This window comes from Acomys russatus, chromosome 31, assembly GCF_903995435.1.
Source record: "Acomys russatus chromosome 31, mAcoRus1.1, whole genome shotgun sequence".
Classification (NCBI taxonomy): Eukaryota; Metazoa; Chordata; class Mammalia; order Rodentia; family Muridae; genus Acomys; species Acomys russatus.
This window is the reverse complement of record NC_067167.1, coordinates 9,256,453-9,277,430: the sequence shown is the minus strand read 5'-3', so window position 1 is coordinate 9,277,430 and position 20,978 is coordinate 9,256,453. Positions and strand designations below refer to the sequence as shown.

Sequence of the window (20,978 nt, the reverse complement as noted above, 5' to 3'; positions counted from 1 at the left end):
ACAGCATTTGTACCAAGTGGGCAGATGTGGAAGAAATGCTCACGGCTGACATAAAGGATTACAAAGTAATGAAAGGCAGGAAGACCGGTCTTTCTAATATGAAAAAGACAGAGGGCAGCCATTGCATTCTGTGTAGGATGTACTATTCTTTGAAAGCAAAGCTAAAGAAATAGTTGTTAAGCCGGGCAGTGGTGGGGCACGCTGCTAATCCCAGCACTTGGGAGGGAGAGGCAGGTGGATCTCGGAGTTCAAGGCCAGCCTGGTCTACAAAGCGAATCCAGGATAGACAAGGCTACACAGAAACCCTGTCTCGAAAAAAAGAAGAAATAGTTGTTAGCGGCGTGTGTGCCTTGGTGGTTGAGACCTAAAAATCTTGAATGAACATGTGAGTGAGGTCATTGTGTTCACGATGGTTGACCCTGAGAATAGCTCTTCTTGGGCTGGGGAGAGTTTTGGTACTTCAGAAATAGATAACCAATGTTGATAAAACCTAACCGAGGTAAGTCATTTGGTGATTTGTAAAAAGTATACTGGAATTTACTGGGGTCCTCAGGTAAACACACAAGTGGCCCAGCCAGCCCTCTTCTTGGACCTTTTTATATTTTATGGCCTACAGCCCACAGATGGTTGGTTCCTCCTCCAGCGCCACCAGAGCCTTCAGCTTGTGAAGAGTTGAAGGGTGTGCCGTCTGTCAGTGATTTGCTTGGCATTTCTCTAATACTCCAGGGTCACCGTTTTAGTTTTGAGGTACTCACTCAGGGCTTCCTCACCTGGGGGAGAGAGAAGTGAGGCACAAAGATGGAGGAGATCATGGCCTAGGCCACACGGATCATCCTTCCTGACTTGAAGGTAGGAGGCCCTGACGGGAGCCATCCCCAACTGCCCTCACACAATGTGGATGTGTGGACCGTAGGCTGTGACGGTGAAGGGGCTCAGGTGGCCTAGCAGGTCCTCTAAGGATGGGTGTTATGGTCGGCAAGCTTCGATCCCTAACCTTCATCCCATCTCCCTACTTGATGGGTTACGTCTGTTTTCCAATCCTGTGACCAGAGTGCTGTTTACTCCGTTAACATTCAATAAAGCAGAGCTGAACCCAGAAAGGAGAGCTTCCGGGACATTTACTTTCATCTTGCTGTGGAGAAAGAGGAAGCCCAGCTTAACACTGCTGGGTGCAGACCCAAGACCATGTTGCTAATTTGCGTCTGAGGCGGAGAATTTTGAGCTCTTTGTTGCTCAGCCTACTCCAGAGTGATCAGATCAGCTTTCTGGGTTTTGTTTTTTAAGCTCCTAGGTGATTGTGATCTGAAGGAGTAGCCGAGATTGAGACTACGCTGGAGGAAGCAGTCTTCAAACTCAGAACTATCAGGCAAATGCAGCGTCTGACAGACAAGCCTTTGACAGTTGCCCTGTCAGAACTAGCATGGTTGCTTCTATATTAAAAAAAATTGTTGGGCTGGAGAGATGGCTCAGTGGTTAAGAGCACTGACTGCTCTTCCAGAGGTCATGAGTTCAATTCCCAGCAACCACATGGTGGCTCATAACCATCTTTAATGTGATCCGATTCCCTCCTGTGGCCTGCAGATGTACATGTAGGCAGAACACTGTATACATAATAATAAATAAATCTTTTTAAAAATTGTCTAAGAAATCCTCTCAGCTGTGTTTTAGACCTAGGATGGTTTCTCGTGTAGCCCTGGCTGTCCTGGACTCCAGACTCGCTTTGTAGACCAGGCCGCCCTTGGAACACACAGAGATTCACCTCCCCAAGTTCTGGGATCACAGGCACCACCACGCCCAGCTCGGAAAAACCACTTTTTACTCTTGGAAATAGTGTTGAAAATCGTCAGGAAAGAGAATCTAATTCCCCAAATGAACCAAATGTGTAAATAGTTTTCAGCAAACCCTGTATTTCAGAATCTGTTGACACGTAGCCCAGGCTGGCCTCTCGTTTGCTGTTTGGCCATGGGTGCTCTTGGACTGGCCACCGACCTCAACTTCTTAAGTGCTGGGTCACAGGCATGCAGCTCCGCACCACGCTCTCTCATCGTACATGGTTTTTTGTTTTTTGTTTGTTTGTTTGTTTTTTCCCAAGACACGGTTTCTCTGTGTAGCCTTGGCTGTCCTGGACACTCCCTGTAGACCAGGCTGGCCTTGAACTCACAGCGATTCTGCCTCTGCCTCCCGATACATGTCTTTTTATACTATGGAGCACTACAGAGTAGGAGGTGAGCCTGCCATTTAACCTCTGCCAGTGCCTGTGTGTGAAACTGGGCGACTCACCCAGCCATCCTGAGCCCTGTTCTCCTGATCTGAACAACTGAGATCCTAACTCCTGTCTCTGCTGGCTACACTTGCTTATGCTGGGCAAGTACAGAGCGTGGACTAGGGCCCAGCACAGCTTGGGCATCCACAGTGAGCTACGGTTTGGACGGTGTCAGGGTGACTGCTGACAGTGAACTATGTTGGCGTCGCCCATGTCTAATCCTAGAGGCCCAACAGGCCCTGCTTACCTCAGTGTCTCCGCAAGACTCACCTTAGAGATAAGATCAACTACAGTGAACTATGTTGGCGTCGCCCATGTCTAATCCTAGAGGCCCAACAGGCCCTGCTTACCTCAGTGTCTCCGGAAGACTCACCTTAGAGATAAGATCAACTCTTGGAGCTACTTAAGACCCACAGACTGTCTGCCAGATTTCACTGAGCCCACAAAACTAAACCAACTTTATGCTAAAAATCAGATTTTTTGTTTGTTTGTTTGTTTGTTTGTTTTTGTTTGGTTTTGTTTTTTTGGGTTTTGGTTTTGTTTTGTTTGATTTGTTTGGTTGTTTGCTTTTTGTTTGTTTTTCAAGACGGGGTTTCTCTGTGTAGCCCTGGCTGTCCTAGACTTGCTTTGTAGACCAGGCTGTCCTCGAACTTATAGAGATCCGCCTGCCTCTGCCTCCAGAGTGCTGTGATTAAAGGCGTGCACCACCATGCCCAGCTAAAAAAATCAGATTTTTTAAAATAAAAATCACATTTTAGCTAAAACATTTGCACTTGAGGTGGTTGAGTGAATTAAGGCACTTCTCAAGCCCCATGACCTGAGTTTAATCTCCAGGACCCTCTTGGTGACAGGAGAGAACCAACTCACAGTTGTCCCCTGCGCACCACATGTATGCCACTGCACGTGCGAGCACACAGATAAATACTTGCTTTAGAATGCATTCAATGTTTTTTAAGGTTCCAGTGTCCTTCATAAGCTGCTATGTTAGTAGATACCCTTGAAAACAACGAGGGAGTGGTGTTGCATGGAACTGTGTGTGTGTGTATGTGTGTGTGTGTGTGTGTGTGTGTGTAAAAGAAGAGAGAGAGAGAGAGAGAGATGTAACACGGAAGCACTGAAGCAGAGTTCGCTGCGCGTACCTAAGTCTTTCCCAAAGCCAGACTGCTTCACTCCACCGAACGGGGCCGCCACGTCTGTCTTGTTGTAGGTGTTGATGAAAACCGTTCCCGCCTCTAGCTTGTCACTCACATACATGGCTTTGTTGATGTCTCTTGTGAAAACTCCAGAGGCCAAGCCATACTCAGTGTTATTTGCTCGCTGCAGCACTCCATCAATGTCCCTGTGAGATGTTTCCAGAAGCAGAAAACACCATTAAAAGTACAGTGAAGGAAAATCGTTTTGCTGGAAAGTTTTTTTGCATGTTATAACAGGAAATCTCTGGTACCTGCTTAGACAGGGTTTCTCTGTGTAGTCTTGGCTGTCCCAATAGTGCCACTTCCTATGGGCCTAGTTGGCCATTTTTATTCAAACCACAAGTACGCTTTTTTTTTTTTTTAAAGGCTTTTTTGAGAGAAGGTTTCTCTGTATAACAGCCCTGGCTATCCTAGACTAGTTTTGTAGACCAGGCTGGACTCGAACTCCCAACAATCCACCTGCCTCTGCCTCACAAGTGCTGGGATTAAAGGCGTGTGCCACCACCGCCCAGCTGCTTACACATTTTTTTGTGTATGTAGTGATCTGCATGCCAGAAGAGGGCACCAGATCTCATTATAGATGGTGTGAGCCACCTTGTGGTTGCTGGGAATTGAACCTGGGACCTCTGGAAGAGCAATCAGTGCTCTTAACCTTGGAGCCATCTCTCTAGCCCCTATGCTTATACTTTTTATAAATTAAAAACTCCAAGCCTACACTGAAATCTGCAAGCTGTACTGTAACCCCAAATCTTCCACTGGTCACACATATGCTACACAGTGCCTCTTGCTGTTTGACCAGCCTCATCTCTTTCGTCTTGGAGAATTGTTTGCGTCTGTTTCCCTTCCCTGGTTTTCAGAGCATGTTGTACATTCCACTTTTCAGATCTATCCAGGCTGAGAGCACTTCGGTGCCTACCCAAATCCCTCCCCAGGTCCCACCAGTCATTCTGTCACCTCTGTCTTTGAGACGGGGTCTCCCACTGAACCTGGAGTTCGCCATTTAGGCTGGAATGGCAAGCCAGCACCCCAGGTGATCCTCAGGCTCCTAACTCCCCAGCTCTGAGTTTATGGGTGCATCGTGTCACCACATCTATCTTCTGTTTATTTTGTTTGTTCGTTTTTGTTTTTCCAGACAGGGTTTCTCTGTGTAGTCTTGGCTGTCCTGGACTCGAGTTATAGAGCAGGGGCCTCAAACTCACAGAGATACACCTGCCTCTGCCTCCCCAGAGTGCTGGGATCGCAGGTGCACGCCACCACCCTTGGCCTCACATCTACCTTTTAAGCGGGTTCTGGGCATCTGAACTACAGACTTCATGTTTGCACGGCAAGTGCTGGACCCACTGAGCAGTCTCCCCAAACCCCAGATGCTTCCAAGTATTTAATCGATTGACTTAGTCTTAGGGTGGAGAATGTTCATTGATCGCATGCTCTTATGCACAGCGCAAGGCAGAGGCAGGGAAGTTACTAGTTGAAACCCAAGGGACACAGTGAGCCTAAGGAACATACCCGTTTTGGAATTTAGAGATGACCATGATGGGCCCGAAGGATTCCTCTTTGGCAAGGTACATGTGGTCCTCCACGCCTGTGAACACAGTGGGTTCCATGAAAAAGCCTGTGACGAAGACACGAAAGTTATCAATCGTAGGTAAGATCATTTTCACCTTCGTTTTCTCAAGTAGTTCCAGCCCCACCCCAGGGTTAGCAAAACAAGGAGAGATTGGCGTTTCTATGCAGCGATGGACATCTTGCATGTTGAATAAGATGGAGGATGTACTTGGTGAAATAAATATGCTTGTTTTACCATATTGGATTTGATGTCTCCTACCTCCCCCCATAGACATCTTAAAGCAAGACCTGGGCTCTCCGGTTCTTTTCTTCCAAGCATTTTAGTACAAGTCAGGCAAAAGAAAAGGTATTTTAAAAAAACATAGCCACGCTGGGTGTGGCGGCCCATGCCTTTAATCCCAGCACTCGGGTGGCAGAGGCAGGTGGATTCCTGTGAGTTCGAGGCCAGACTGGTCTACGAAGGGAGCCCAGGACAGCCAAGGCTACAAAGAGAGACCCTGTCTTGAAAAACTAAAGAACAAAACAAATCCATAACCACAATAGAGATTATCACACATTCTTGTGTTTTGCATTTTATTACTTTGTTTCATTGTTTGATGGTTATGCTTTTTATTTAACAGGTTAAGACAAATCCGTCTACGGTGAGGTGTTTATAATCTCTCACGTGTCCTTTACTTTAATAGTTCCTCCTCCTGCCTTACCCTTTCTGTTTTGTTCTGTTGAGACAATGTCTCCCTATTGCCCCGGGTTGCCTGGAACTTCCTACATAGCCCAAGCTGGTCTTGAACCTCTTTTCTGCCTCCTTTTCTGCCTTCCCAAGTGAGGGAGTTAGAGGTATAACCCTGCCTGGCTATACCATAGCACTTTTAATTTGCATTGCTTTGTTGGGGTGATACTTCTTTCTCTATATAATAGATTCCTTTAAAAAAAAATAGTAATTGGGGGCCTGGAGAGAAACCTCAGTGGATAAGAGCACTTGGTGACTCTCAACCATCTGTAACCTCAGGTGATTCAGGTCCTCTTCCAACTGTCACAGGCACCAGGCACGCATGTGGTGCACAGACATACATACATGTCAAACAACCATACACTTTTCATGGCAATGAAAAGTGAAAAATCTTTTTTTATTTGTTTGGTTTTTTAGACAGGGTTTCTCTGTGTAGCCTTGGCTGTCCTAGACTCACTTTGTAGACCAGGCTGGCCTTGAACTTACAGCAATCCGCCTGCCTCTGCCTACCAAGTGCTGGGATTAAAGGCGTGTGCCACCACGCCTGGCTGATAAATCTTTTAAAAGATAATATTTCTCTTTTCTTTTTCCAGGATAGGGTTTCTCCGTGTATCCTTGGCTGTCCTGTACTCGCTTTGTAGACCAGGCTGATCTTGAACTCACAGAGATCCACCCACCTCTGCCTCCCGAATGCTGGGGATTAAAGGGCGCCTGGCTTAAAAGAGATATTTCATATATTTGCTTACAGATGTGTATGTACACCATATGCTTGGTTGGTGCCCATGGGGACCAGAATAGGGTGACCTCTGCGATGGAGTTACAGCTGTGAGCCACCATGTGGGAGCTGGGAACCAAACTAGAAGAGCAGCCACTGCTCTAAACCCCTGATCCATCTCTTTGGCTCCCCATACCTTGATCTAACAACACCAACCTGAGTGGACCACCATTTTTCTTTCTGAATCAGTGATTTCATGTGTTAGAAAAATAAAAAATGGTGACTTTTCTGCTCTTTTCCCCACCCCCATCCCCCAAAGGATTCTTCTGTGAAAGTGTCCCCTCTTTCACTGCTCAGTGTTCTGGAAATTCATTTCATCCAGGAAACATGGGATAAATACTTTTATTTTCGTTGGAGTTACCAATATTTAAGATGAAGAGGTGGTCCAAAGAAACAGTCAGAACAGTCATTGCCTCTGCTTTTGGAAATCATAGTGTCAAGCCTGTGTTGACAGCAGGAAACTCCCTGGGCCGGGCTGGCTGAGTGACAAGAGTGATAAGACTCAAGATGACCACCCAGTGCCTGCTAACACCATCACGCCTGTTCCCTGGAAGGCTTGCTTGGCCCATCAGTGTTCTTAGTCCCCTTGCCTTATAAATCAGTGTGTGCACAGCTGACCCTGTTCTACATAGGAAACTTAGGCTCGGAAAAACAGGGTTTGCCACTGTGCACCAGCTTAAAAGTGGCCAAGCAGGATGGAAAGATAAAAGTTTTGGTCATAGCTGGGCTTGGTTGTGCACGCCTTTAATTCCAGCAACTCAGGAGGCAGAGGCAGGCGGATCACTGTGAGTTCGAGGCCAGCCTGGTCTACAAAGTGAATCTAGGACAGCCAGAGCTACATAGAGGAACCCTGTCTTGAAAAACAAAATAAAAACTCCCAAAGTTTGGTTATAATATAAATACCACTCAGTTTGGAGAGATGGCTTAATGGTTAAGACTGTGCACTGGGGCAGGGCTGTGGTGGCACATCCGTTAATCCCAACGCTGGGGAAGCAGAGATGGGTGGATTGCTGTGAGTTCAAGACCAGCCTGGTCTACAAAGCAAGTCCAGGACAGTCAAGGCAAAACAAAAAAACCAAAACAAAGTATGTACTGGTCTAGCAGGGGGTTACAGTACTGGCATCTGGAGGCTCACAGCTACCTGCACCTGCAGCTCCAGAGGTATCAGATGGGTCTACACACAGACCTCTACGCACACACACACACACACACACACACACACCACTCTTGTGCAAGGATGGCTCTGAAACAGCTGTCGCCAACCGTTCAGATTTTGGGGTGTGGGGCATAAGCATCAGGCAGGCAAGTCCCCAGAGGTGCTCTCACCTGCTCTCTGCACCTGTTTTCCTCCATATACCAGCGTGGCCCCCTCCTTCACCCCGGTCTCACAGTACTGCAGCAGCTTCTCGAGATGGGCTTTGTGGTTTTGGGGCCCATGGTCTGTAGATCTGTCCAGTGGGTCACCAATTTTCATCTTCTTGATCTCTTCCACCTGTGTAGTACATAGCCCACACAAACATTCCCTGTTACTCGGAACAGTGGAACTCTCTGCCTGAGTTGTTACACGTGGCTCTTGTAGTGAGCAGTTGCCCGATGTGTGGTTCTTGGCCAAGTCCTTTTTATTGTTTGTTTGGTTTTGGAGGGGGGGTTTTCATAGCTTTTTGTGTGCAACACATGCTTGTACTGAACCAATATAACAAGTCCTAGAAATGTCTGGTCTCTGTTTGGAAATGTCATCAAGTGTCAGATCCTACGATCTCCTATACTTCTGTGTGTTTGTTTATGTGTTTGTGTGTGTGCACACATGCCTTCATGCACAGATTCATGTGTGTGTGTACACACGTGGAGGTGATTGGATACCTTGGCTGTTCTTCCTCAGGTGTTTTCCATCTGTTTTTTTAGAGTTTCTCCTTGACCTGGAGCTTGCTGGGTAGTCTAAGCTATTTTGCCAGTGAGTCCCAGACATCTGCTTGTCTCTGCTGTCTGTCCAGCATCAGGATTACAAGTATGTGCCAGCACACTTCCGTGTGTGTGTGTGTCTGTCTGTCTGTCTGTGTCTATCTTTGTATTCAGTCTGTCCCTGGGTCACTTGCTCCCCGAGCCAGCTCAACTGTTGTCACAATACTGCTATTGCTGTCTCACATCCAGAGAGCCACAAATGATCCCAAGTGTGCTTTTTGAGAATGAGCTGGACCCGTAAACCTCACAGCAGACCGGAAGAAGCCTTACCACTCTGGTTACAAATTCGTCGTGGATGGTCTCCTCCACAAACAGCCGCCCGGCTGCAATGCAGTTCTCTCCTTTATTGAAAAATACTGCGCCCATGCCCTTCAGCAGCAGAAGAGAAAGCAGTGTTAGTTAGCATTGCTCAGCAAGACTGCTGTTATCCGATCGCACAACGAGGGCACTTCATGTGAGCCCGTGTTCAGGTGTGTGTGCACGTGCATGTGGAAACTAGGAGTCAACACTAGATATTTTCCTCACTTGCTCTCCAGTTTTTAAATTTATTTTTATTTTAAAGATTTACTTATTATGTATACAATGGTGTGCCTGCTGGCCAGGGGAGGACACCAGATCTCATTATAGGTGGTTGTGAGCTACCATGTGGTTACTGGGAATTGAACTCAGGACCTCTGGGAGAGCAAGCCAGTGCTCTTAACCTCTGAGCCATCTCTCCAGCCCCTTATTTTTTTATTTTTGAGACAAGGGATCTCACTGTTTACCTAGACCTGCTGGCTACTGAACTTCAAGGATCCTCCAGTGTCCCATTTCTGGGTGGGACTCCAGGCACACACCGGTCTACCTGCCTTCTCAGGTGGGTGCTGAGAATCCAAATGCTGGTCCGTGAGCTTGCGGTACTGACTGGGCCATCTCCCCTGACCCCAATTGTCACTATTCAGAGGCCATAGATAACAGAGAGGTCCGTCCCGTTGATTGTTAGTGAAGGCAACTGCTGAGAGATATTCCTTTCACCTTTTCCCAGTTTGGGTTCATGAACACTTAGCTACAAGTGTGTGACAATTGAGAGTATACCCAAAATAATTTGGTTTGTTTTTTTAGAAGGTGCCTCGCTATGTAGGCCCAACTGGCTGAGAACCTGTTATATAGACCAAGCTGGCCTCAAATTCACATAGCCCTATCCCTGGGAGTGGGAGTAAAGGAAAGACCCACGCTCCTGGCTGGGTGTGGTGGCACATGCCTTTAATCCCAGCACTGGGGAGGCAGAGGCAGGTGGATCGACATGAGTTCGAGGCCAGCCTGATCTACAAAGCGAGTCCAGGACAGCCGAGGCTATACAGAGGAACCTTGTCTCAGAAAAAAACAAAAAGCCAAACCAAACAAACAAATTGGCAGATTGTGTAGACTCGCGGAGTTTTGAGTGCATCCTCCCTAAACTGGAGCTGAAACACTCCAGGCACTTCGCAGTTGCACCTGCATTTCCTGCAGTATAAACAGTTCTCATAGGTGAGAGCTGGGCTCCTGAAGGGTATAGATTTCCATTGTGTGACTGTGACCAATAGGAAGAGAATGGCACTCTGAGCCCAGTGCATACTGGTTGTCTTTGTGCTTATGGTTTTTCTTTTCACCCTTCATAATTGTCATTCCTCTTACACACTCAACGAATGTAAGATGTGGTACTTTTAAAAATGTAATGGGGGCTGGACAGATGGCTCAGAGGTTAAGAGCACTATGTGCTCTTCCAGAGGTCCTGAGTTCAATTCCCAGCACCCACATGGTGTCCCACAGCTATCTATAATGAGATCTGGTGCCCTCTTGTGGTGTGCAGGCAGAACACTGTATACATAATAAATCTTTTTAAAAAAATAATAAATATAATAGGCGTGGGGCACCACTGAAGAGATAGCTCAGCAGTTAAGAGCGTTTGTTGCTTTGGCAGAGGGAATGGGTTCAGTTCTCAGCCCCCACACCCCACGTGTGATACACAGACATACATGCAGGCAAAACATCCATACTTTTTAAAAAAAAAGTCTCTCTTAAAAATACAAGAGTAGGGCTGGGCAGTGGTGGCACATGCCTGTAATCTCAGCCCTTGGGAGGCAGAGGCACGAATATCTCTGTGAGTTCGAGGCCAGCCTGGTCTACAAAGTGAGTCCAGGACAGCCAAGAGAGACCCTGTCTCGAAAAACAACAACAGTGCCGGGCGTGGTGGCGCACGCCTTTAATCTCAGCACTTGGGAGGCAGAGGCAGGCGGATCGCTGTGAGTTCGAGGCCAGCCTGGTCTACAAAGTGAGTCCAGGATGGCCAAGGCTACACAGAGAAACCCTGTCTCGAAAAACCAAACAAAAAAAAAGAAAAGAAAAGAAAAAAAAAACAACAAAAAGAAAAATATTTCTAAATAACAGTAGGCACTAGAATGTGGTTCAGTGGTTAAGCGCACTCGTTGTTGTTGCAAAAGATCCAGGTTGGATTTCCAGCACCCACATGGAGGCTCACCACCTCACGTGGGCACCAGGGACACAGGTGGTACACAGATGTACATGCAGACAAAACACTCATACACCTAAAATAATAAAAATAAACCTCAAAAACCATATGACAGTAAGCCAATGGAACCAATCTCCTTTCCACTTTTGTTTCCCTTGCCTTTTCTCTGGAATGTTCTGGGAAAGTTCCTAGGAATGAACATATCCTGTGGAGTCTTGGCCTTGGTGTCATTCTGTGTTACTCCTTGTGTTGGTCGCTAGAGCCCCTATATGGGACACAAATGGGCCCATACCAGGGGAGTGTGTGTGGGTCGTCTTCAGGGCAAACCTCTCCACTCTCTTTAGGACCTTGGCCCAGTGGGGTTTGGCAGAGAAAGCTCATTTGATTCCAGTCAGGCAGTGGGGGCGGAGACTGTTCCATGCAGAACTAGAAGGCCACACCCACTAGAGCCAATCACTAGAAGGCTCCGCCCCCTCACATTGGTTTACTAGGCAGCTTTGTCTCAGAAAAAAGAGAGGATTCGCCCAGCTAGACAATTGAGCCTCTTGTTTTGTGTTTCCATGCTTTAAAGTAGTTCAAATCCTGTAGGGCACAAAATTAGATCCTGTGCCTCTTCACCTAGCTTCCTCCGTGGTGGCCTGTTAAGCAGGAACCAGAAAACTGATTGCTACAGAAGATTGTGGTTTCTGTTTTTCTTTAAGATTTATTTATTAAGTACACAATATTCTGCCTGCATGTGAACCAGCAGGCCAGAAGAGGGCACCAGATCTCATTATAGACGGTTGTGAGCCACCATGGGGTTGCTGGGAATTGAACTCAGAACCTTTGGAAGAGCAGCCAGTGCTCTTAACCTCTGAGCCATCTCTCCAGCCCAGGACTATGGTTTTAAAGGGATGGAGCCTTGTGATATGGTCCATTCAGGTTCTGAACTTCAGGTTCAGCTGCTCCTCCTGCCTCAGCTCTCCTGACTGACTAGTACTATAGGTGTGCGTTACTCACTAAGCTCAGCTGCCAAGTGCTCTTGGTTGGTTGGTTGACTGATTGCTTTGAGACAAGAGTCTCTGGCCCAGGGCAGTCTTGCCTTCAGTATGCAGCATAGGATGACTTTGAACTTTGAATCCTCCTGCCTCCAACTCCTGTGTGCCAGGAGTATAGGAGAGTTCCACCATGCCTACCTTATGGGGTGCCGGGTATCAAACCCTGAGTCCCATGCATGCATAGGCAAGCCCTGCTAACTGCTTCTGATTCTTAGTTTAAAACTCTTCTGTGTTAGTTTTTGGAGGCAGGTGCATGGATGCTATAATGTGTGTGGGTGAGTGTGTGTGTGTGTGTGTGTGTGTGTGTGTGTGTGTGTGTGTACTTCGGAGGACAATGTACAAACAGCAGTTTTTCCTTCCATCATGTGGGCCTTGAAGGTAGAATTCAGGTTGTCAGGCATGGAGGCAGACCCTTTGCCGTGTTTGTTTAGGCAGTTTAACCAGAGCCCTGTTTCTAGAACAGAAAAGAAGGATGAAGTAGGCAAGATGCCAGCAGATAGGCTGGAGGTATTTCAATGTGCCGTTTTAAAAAAATTAAGCATCCTTCGGATAAACGAAAACATGGCTTTTACTTATCACTAGCTAAACTCGATATGATCTAAGACCACCAGTAAAGGACCTAAAATGTGTTTTAGAAGTAGGTACCTCTTGCCCGGCTCCGGCCCACTTACCATCCGTACTGCCTTGTCAAGTTCACAGTCATTGAATATTATAAGTGGGGATTTGCCACCGAGCTCAAGGGAAACTCTCTTCAGGTTGCTCACAGCACAGCTAGACGAAAATAAACAGGAAAGAGCAGTTAGGCAGTCATCCCCCCCCCCCCACTTCTAACCGTAGATCGGTTCTACACAATTGTGCCTCATAAATATTAGGAACCTCGTTTATGAGGACATGGTGGCAAATGCATGTAATCCCGGCATTCCGGAAGTAGAACTCGGTGGAGAGTGAAGAGTTCAAAGCCAGCCCTGCTGCACAGAGAACTGTGTCCTCAGAGAGGACAGGCGCACGCCTTTAATGCCAACACTCAGGGAGGCAGAGGCAGGCAGATCTCTAAGTTTGAAGGGCCAGCCTGGTCTACAAAGTGAATCCAGGACAGCCAAGGCTACATAGAGAAACAAAACAAAAAGAGAGAGAGAGAGAGAGAGAGAGAGAGAGAGAGAGAGAGAGAGAGAGAGAGAGAGAGAGAAAGAAAGAAAGAAAAAAGGAGAAAAAAACCATGAAAGGATGGTGGTTCACACTGACACATGGGCGGTCACAGGATGCGAATTCTCATAGAAAAAACTCAGCCAGGTGTGGTGTCGCACGCCTTTAATCCCAGCACTCGGGAGGCAGAGGCAGGCAGATCGTTGTGAGTTCGAGGCCAGCCTGGTCTACAAAGCAAGTCCAGGACAGCCAAGGCTACACAGAGAAACCCTGTCTTGAAAAAAAAATTGGCTGGAGAGATGGCTCAGGGGCTAAGAGCACTGACTGCTCTTCCAGAGGTCCTGAGTTCAATTCCCAGCACCCACATGGTGGCTCACAACCATCTATAATGTGATCTAATGCGTACTGTATACATAATAAATAAATCTTAAAAAAAAAAAAAGAATTCAGTCATGGGAGCTGGAGAGATGGCTCAGCGGTTAAGAGCACTGCCTGCTCTTCCAAAGGTTCTGAGTTAAATTCCCAGCAACCACATGGTGACTCACAACCATCTATAATGATATCTGATGCCCTCTTCTGGCCTGCAGGTGTACATACAGGCAGAGATCTGTATACATAATAAATAAATAAATCTTAAAAAAAAAAAAAGAATTCAGTCATATTGGGGCTGGTGTGATGGCTCAGAGGTTAACAGCACTGGACTTCCAGAGGTCCTGAGTTCAATTCCCAGCAACCACATGGTGACTCACAACCATCTATATAAAGGGATCTCATGCCCTCTTCTGGCATGGAGGTGTACATGCAGACAGTGTACTCATACAATAAGGAAAAAAATAAGTATTTTTTTAAAAGAGAGAACACTCCCCTCCCCCAAAAGGAGTTCTGCTATATTAAGGTCTGCAAAGCAAAAGACAGCTGGCTAGACTTCCGTTAGGCAGGTATTAGTTGTTTTACTCCTTTTATTAATGTTGTTTGTTTATTTTTCAGTTTGAGTGGTGATAATGACAAACTATGAGGTCTGTCCCAGCCCTCATAAACACTCTTACTTAGAGTGGATAGAATCGAAGAAAGGAGAAAAAGTAGTCCACAAGATTACCGCATGTCTCTGGCCATAGTTCATAATCATTTTTTAAAATTTTGTTTTGTTTTGTTTTTAATCATTTTAAAAAAAGATTTATTTATTTATTATGTATACAGTATTCTGCCTGCATGTGCGCTTATAGGCCAGAAGGGGGCACCAGATCTCATTATAGATGGTTGTGAGCCACCATGTGGTTGCTGGGAATTGAACTCATGACCTCTGGAAGAGCAGCCAGTGCTCTTAACCTCTGAGCCATCTCTCTAGCCCTTTTAACTCATTTTTAGTTGATCATTGTGCTCTGTGGCCTACCACCTCTTTACCTTCGTGTTGGTTTGTGTTTGTTTGGATTTGCTAGGCAAGCAGTCGGCCACACAGCTCTGACTCCAGCCTGTGGATCTGGTTTCAACTGTGGGCAGGCGCTGGGAAGCTTTGTCTTACACTCACGTGTCTCAGGAGTCGTCAGTGATAAAGTCAATGTCTCCATTTGATGGTGGCTTTTTTTTCTCACTCTAGTCTTGTTGCTGTTTGTTTGTTTTTGGGGACAAGGTCTTGGGTGCAGCTTGTTCTGTAGCCACTAAAACGACCTTTATCTTCTGACCCTCCTGCTGCTACCTCAAGAGTGCTGAGCTTACAGGGTGGACCACCACGTCTGCTCTATGGAACTTTAGGAGTCAAACCCAGGGCTTCGTGCATGCCAGGCAAGCACTTGACCAACTAAGCCGGATCCCCAACCTAGGCTTTCCTTGTTCCAAAACGATCCTTTGAAACCCAAGCAGAAGCCTGGTTGAGTGGGCTTCCCACGGCACGCTGGTACCTTTTCATGATCTGTTTGCCCACGGAGGTGGAGCCAGTAAAACCAAGCTTGCGGATGTCGGGGTGCTCAGAAAGCCTCTGTCCTGCAACGCCCCCTGCGGAATTAATTAGGGGACAAAACATGACTCAGATCTTTCTGGGAGCGTTTGCTGAAGTAGGTTTCTAAACTTGCATTTGAGCCTGCATTTTACATTTTCTGCTTTAATTACAAGCAGATTATTAAAACAATATCCTCCACGCAGTTGTGTCAGCATCTCCCCTTAATTGATGGATATGCCGTGGTTGTCATTTTCTGAAGTGCTTATTGAAAATCAAAATGACCGAAAAAAAAAGAAAGAAAGAAAAAAAGAAAAGAAAAGAAAAAAAAAAAATCAAAATGGCCTACCTTAGGGCAGTTTTACAATGCTATCCAGCCTTCCACATGCATCACCTCACACTAGATTTCCACTCTTAATATTTGTATTTAAGTATACTTATGCTTGGTGAGCTGCCTTTAGTTTTGATGTGGGGCCAAGACAGCAGCAGGCAACAGCACTTAGCTCCCACTCCGCGGTCGGAACACAGCCTGTCCCCTGCAGGCTTACCTGAGCCGGGGATGACGTTGATTACCCCCTTGGGGAAGCCTGCTTTCACAGTCAGCTCTGCAAACTTCAGAGCCGTCAAGGGCGTGACCTAGAAGTGAAGCCGGTAATGACCATCTGCAAACCTGTCCTGTCCTCTTCTGGGCCCCCCCTCCCCCGCTTCCCTTTGTGGGTGTGGTGCACACTTGAGGTACACACACCTAAGTGTGGGGGTGCTCACGTATAGAGGCCAGAGCAGGATGCTATTGCTGCCTGCCTTATTGCCCTGAGACAAGGTCCCTGACTGAATCAGAAGCTTGCTGCTTCCGCTAAGCTGGTTGACGAGTAAACTCTTAGAATCTACCTGTGTCCGTCCACCCACCCCCACCCCCACCCCCAATGCTGCGGTTCCAGGCACATGCATATATATTCAGGTCTTTACATGGGTTCTGGGAATTTGAACTCAGGCTTTCATGCTCTAAAAATGAGCTATTTTCCCCAGCCCCTAAGAGCTCGTTTTATTTGTATTTTTACATTGTTTTATTGTTTATTTTAATTTTCATTGTAAGGTAACTTCAGACTCACAGCAAAGTTACCAAAATAGTCCCAAAGAATTCCTTGTACGTAGTTCACCCAGATCACTCAGATACTAAGTCTTTACTGCGTTTCTGTTATGTTGCCTGTCTCTCTCTCTCTCTCTCTCTCTCTCTCTCTCTCTCTCTCTCTCTCTCTCTCTCTCTCTCTCTCTCGTCTTTCTGCACACTAGCGGGGGATGTAAATGAGTGCTGTTGGTCCCTAACAGTGGACTCTGCAGGAGGATCCGGTGAAGGATGGAAAGCAAGTCTGTGTCAACTGACATACACAGTAAACCACCCGGGACTCACATGTAGGTCTAGACAGTAATGTCCAGTCTGAATGAAGGTCAGGAGGCCAAGGGGAGGTCTGCGTGCATGCGTGTGTGCGTGCGTGCGTGCGTGTGTGTGTGTGTGCGTGCGTGTGTGTGTGTGTGCGCGTGCGTGCATGCATATGGGGGGATCACAGCGGTTCCCTGTGTGTGTTTGCTGGGGTTCCCTCACTTGGCTGTGTGTGTCTGTGTCAGCGTCCCCTCAGTCGCTCCTCGGCTCTGAAAGCTGCCCCGTGTGCAATTGACAGGTCTGGCTGTGTGGAACCACAGACTGTATTCTTATTTTAACTTAAGGAACCTTCATAAAATGGAGAAATCATGGGATCTGCACGTCAAAGACTGCAGCGCACACAGAAAAGAGGTACTGCATGAGCTATTCCGTGAGGCTCAGACCATGGCAGTCTGGAGAGACTGGGTGAGAGGCTGGCCCAACAGACACTGGAAAAGCAGAAGCCTGCTGTAGCCGTGTGTTTAGTCTATCACAGTGCTATAGTTGAAGAGGGGACTGGTCCACAGAGTGTGTTATTATGCCCTGGAATGGAGCCACCATGGATAGAATAGCACTTAAACTGCTCCTGATGCTGGATGTGGCATCTGCCTGTAATCAGAGGACTTGGGCAGTGGCAGCAGGAGGATCTGACGTTCCGGGTCACCTTCAGCTGCGTGGCAAATTAAAACCCAGCCTGGGCCACGAGAGACACTGTCTTAAAACAAACAGAAACATCTGTAGCATTAATAGATGGCTCTGAGAAGTGCCTGGTGTGTGTGTTTTTTAAAGCATCCCCTTGTTACCCACAGGTATCCATGTTTGCAGGCTTGTTCAATCTGCAGCTCTCCAGCAGCTTGCCTCCCAGGATATCTGCACATGTGGCTCAACACGTTTGAGGATGACAGTGTTACAATCACAGTGCCAAAGGTGGTACACCCCTAGGACCTTACACAGTTGCCATAGTTACTAAGTTACTAAGTTATTTTTTTATGTGCTTTCCCCCCTCATCTTTTAAAAAACATTTATTTATTTTTATGTATATGTATGCTCTATCTGCATGTACACCTGCATGCCAGAAGAGGGCATCAGATCCCATTATAGATGGTTGGGAGCCACCCTGTGAGTACTGGGAATTGAACTCAGGTCCTCTGGAAGAGCAGACAGTGCTCCTAACCTCTGAGCCCTTCAGCACCCATTTTCCTTATCTTTTTTTTTTCAAGACAGGGTTTCTCTGTGTAGCCTTGGCTGTCCTGGACTGACTTTGTAGACCAGGCTGGCCTCGAACTCACAGCAATCTGCCTGCCTCTGCCTTCCCAGTGCTGGGATTAAAGGTGTGCGCCACCACGCCCGGCCCATTTTCCATATCTTTACAAAGGTTTTGGTAATGCAGTGTGAATGGAGCCAGCAAGATGGCCCACCATATAAAGCTCTTGGCACCAAGCCCAAAGACCTGAGTTCAATTCCCAGATCCCGCAATATAACAGAGGAAAACCAACTGCTGGGATTCTTCCTCCGATCTCTATGTGAATACACTTCTCCCCAGCACGCAATTTTTAATTTACCAATAACATAATGAAGAGTTGCCCATGAACTGTGGCCAGCACAAAGGTCTGCTGTTTTTAGGCGTTTGTCTGTTTTAAGTTTGCAGGCGAGGGGGACCTGCTGGCCATGCTCACCTGCGCAGGCTTGAGTACCAAGGTGTTGCCTGCCGCCAGGCATGCTGCGCTCTTCCAGGCCAGCATCATGAGGGGGTAGTTCCAAGGAATGATGATGGCACAGGTGCTGTGGGGAGGAGGCCATGCCCTTTAGTGTCCTCACAGCAGCACTGACAGCCATGTCCCTCAAGGCTCCCTCCTGGTCTTACCCAAGTGGCTCCTTCTTGGTGAAAGTCAGGTTGTGATTTGGTCGGGCCTGGTTGATTGGAATTGTAGAGCCCTGGAAGAAAGAGGCTTTCAGAGGGTTCTAGTGGAATCATATCTAGGGTAGACATCAGATTGAAGAAGAGTTGTTTTCTAGAAGTGCTTTGACCCATTGCTGAAAACAGTGATTCCTGGTTTTGTTTCCTGTTCCCTATAAAGTTCTTCTGAAGAAGCTGTATAGCCTCTGCATGACTTTGGTCACAAGGTGGCCCTGGCACATCTGGTATGACTTACGTTGGTGAGCACTGTAAACAGTGTGATGTTTTCCTTCGGGAAACATTGTTTTGTCCGGAAAACAACTTTTGTGTGACAATCAATAAATAGGCTTCTGAGCTAGGCGTGGTGGTGCACGCCTTTAATCCCAGCACTCGGGAGGCAGAGGCAGGCGGATCACTGTGAGTTCAAGGCCAGCCTGGTCTGCAAAGTGAGTCTAGGACAGCCAAGGCTACATAGAGAAACCCTATCTTGAAAAACCAAAATAAATAAATGAATAAACAAATAGGCTTCTGCGTGGCTGTTTGAGGACCAGTTCATCGAGGCTGGACCTCTCCGCTGCCTCCAAGCCTGATTTCTTGCTGGAATGACCCTCTTTTCTCTGTCTGTATAACTTGGAACACGGACAAAAGTTGATCTTTTACTAATCAAAACACTAAGCTTAATTATGGATAATAGCCCCCCTCCTTTTGTGTCAGCTAATATGAAAAGGCAGTATTCAATGTAAACCCCAGCGCTGGAATGAATTATTGAGTCATTCTCAAAAGAATTATGAGAGGGATAGGGATACTTTGTTTATTTGGTCAAAATGGTGTAATGGTACCCTTCCTTGTTTCCTACACCTGGTTACCTGGTTGTTACCTAGTTACCGGTTTTCTTATTTAAAAAAAAAAAAAAAAAAAAAAGCCTGCCTTAGAAGCAGACCAGTACCCAGGGATGGTGGTATGCCTATAATTACTGCACTCGGGAGGCAGATGTTGGTGGATCGCTGTGAGTTCGAGGCGAGCCTGGTCTACAAAGGCAGTCCAGGACAGCCAGGGCTACACAGAGAAACCCTGTCTTGAAAAACCAAAAAAGAAAAGAAAAAGAAGCCGACTGGTGTTTTTTGCGGCTATTTTTTTTTTTTTTTTTAAGATTTATTTATTATGTATACAATGCACATTAGATCACATTCTATAATGGTTGTGAGCCACCATGTGGTTGCTGGGAATTGAACTCAGAACTTCTGGAAGAGCAGTCAGTGCTCTTAACCGCTGAGCCATCTCTCCAGCCCCATTTTGTGGCTATTCTTACACTACAGCGACACCAGCGCACCCAGTTTATGTGGTGCCTGGGCTTCCATGTGTGCTGGGCAAGCACTCTACCAGCCAAGCTGCATCTCAGCCCCACAGATGTTGGATGCTCTCAGAAGACAGTACAAGGTGCCCAGACTCCGCCCAGACCTCAGAGTCAGAACTCTTGAGCTCTAGCCTAGTTCTCTGGTTCTTTTGCTGTGGCACAGGAAAGGCACCCCTCTCCTCATGCTTATGTCCTTAGAATAAGGGGTAACAGCTATCTGCTCGCTCCCCATGGTTGCTCTAACCATGATTACAGTCTTACTGTGCCCCTATAATTCATGCATTAGAGACTTAACCCCCACTGTGGAGGCAGGGCTCACACTGCTATATGAAGGCTTGTGGGGCCTAGGGGGATGGCTCAGTGGGTAAAAGGACATGCCATAGATGCCTTACTGGCAGCCTAAATTTAATCCCTGGAAGTCACATAAAAAGCCAGGTGTGTACATCTGTAATCTCATCGCTCCAATGAGAAATGGTAAGCAGAGATCAAAGAGTCACCGAGAAGCTTTTGGTACAGCTGGCCTGGTGTACACATTGGCAAGAAAAAACGAGAGACCCCGCCTCAAAAATAAGGCGGAGAATCAATTCTAACTGTCTAGGGTTGCTCTCTTACCTCCACAGACATGCTGTAGTGTGCACACACCCACCCACCCACACACACACACACACACACGAATAAAAAATATTTAAAGGAGGCCGTAGCAGGTGGGCCTGCTCTTTTTCAGTGTGGGGATCTAGCATTGCTCTTCTCCAGATGCCAGGGAATATACATAGCGTGCTATCACAGACCTGCAGCCCAACCCCTCTGCAAACTAGCGAGCTTGAGGCCACTTCCCTCTAGGAATGAGGAGCATTAGTGCTCTACCTGAATTTTGTCACACCAGCCTGCAAAGTATCTGAATGTCTGCACAGACATTCCAATGTGAGTCTTCAGAGCTAGGGTGTAGACAGCCCCGGAATCGAGCGCTTCTATGGTCGCCAGCTCCTCTTGGTTTTCTTCTAGTAGGTCAGCCAGTCTGTGGAGTCAGGGAAAGAAATCCACTCAGCACGCACTGATGGAGACCCGGATAGCTGTATACGCCAGCCCTGCACAGGGTACCAACCCAGGACTGAGATCCCAGAGACTAGTCCCTGAGAGGAAGCACACCTGCCCCTCTGGAGATCGTGGTCCTGGAAGGTAGGTACTAAATAAAATCATTGTATCAATGGTTTCTTTCAGGAGATTATTAC

General features: G+C 47.0%; 1 protein-coding gene across 1 annotated transcript in view; it reads right to left on the bottom strand.

Annotated features, from left to right (window-relative positions):
- Window positions 1-700: 700 nt before the first annotated feature.
- Window positions 701-20,978, bottom strand: part of Aldh1l2 (aldehyde dehydrogenase 1 family member L2) — a 45,241-nt gene continuing 24,963 nt past the window's right edge. The window contains exons 13-23 of the mRNA XM_051139861.1: window positions 20,614-20,764; window positions 18,363-18,433; window positions 18,175-18,280; window positions 15,630-15,717; window positions 15,047-15,140; window positions 12,680-12,779; window positions 8,754-8,852; window positions 7,851-8,016; window positions 4,963-5,068; window positions 3,403-3,602; window positions 701-770 (exon numbers count right to left, since the gene is read on the bottom strand). Coding sequence (XP_050995818.1) covers window positions 715-770; window positions 3,403-3,602; window positions 4,963-5,068; window positions 7,851-8,016; window positions 8,754-8,852; window positions 12,680-12,779; window positions 15,047-15,140; window positions 15,630-15,717; window positions 18,175-18,280; window positions 18,363-18,433; window positions 20,614-20,764 — 1,237 coding nt within the window. The 3' untranslated portion in view covers window positions 701-714. The remainder of the gene's footprint in view (window positions 771-3,402; window positions 3,603-4,962; window positions 5,069-7,850; window positions 8,017-8,753; window positions 8,853-12,679; window positions 12,780-15,046; window positions 15,141-15,629; window positions 15,718-18,174; window positions 18,281-18,362; window positions 18,434-20,613; window positions 20,765-20,978) is intronic.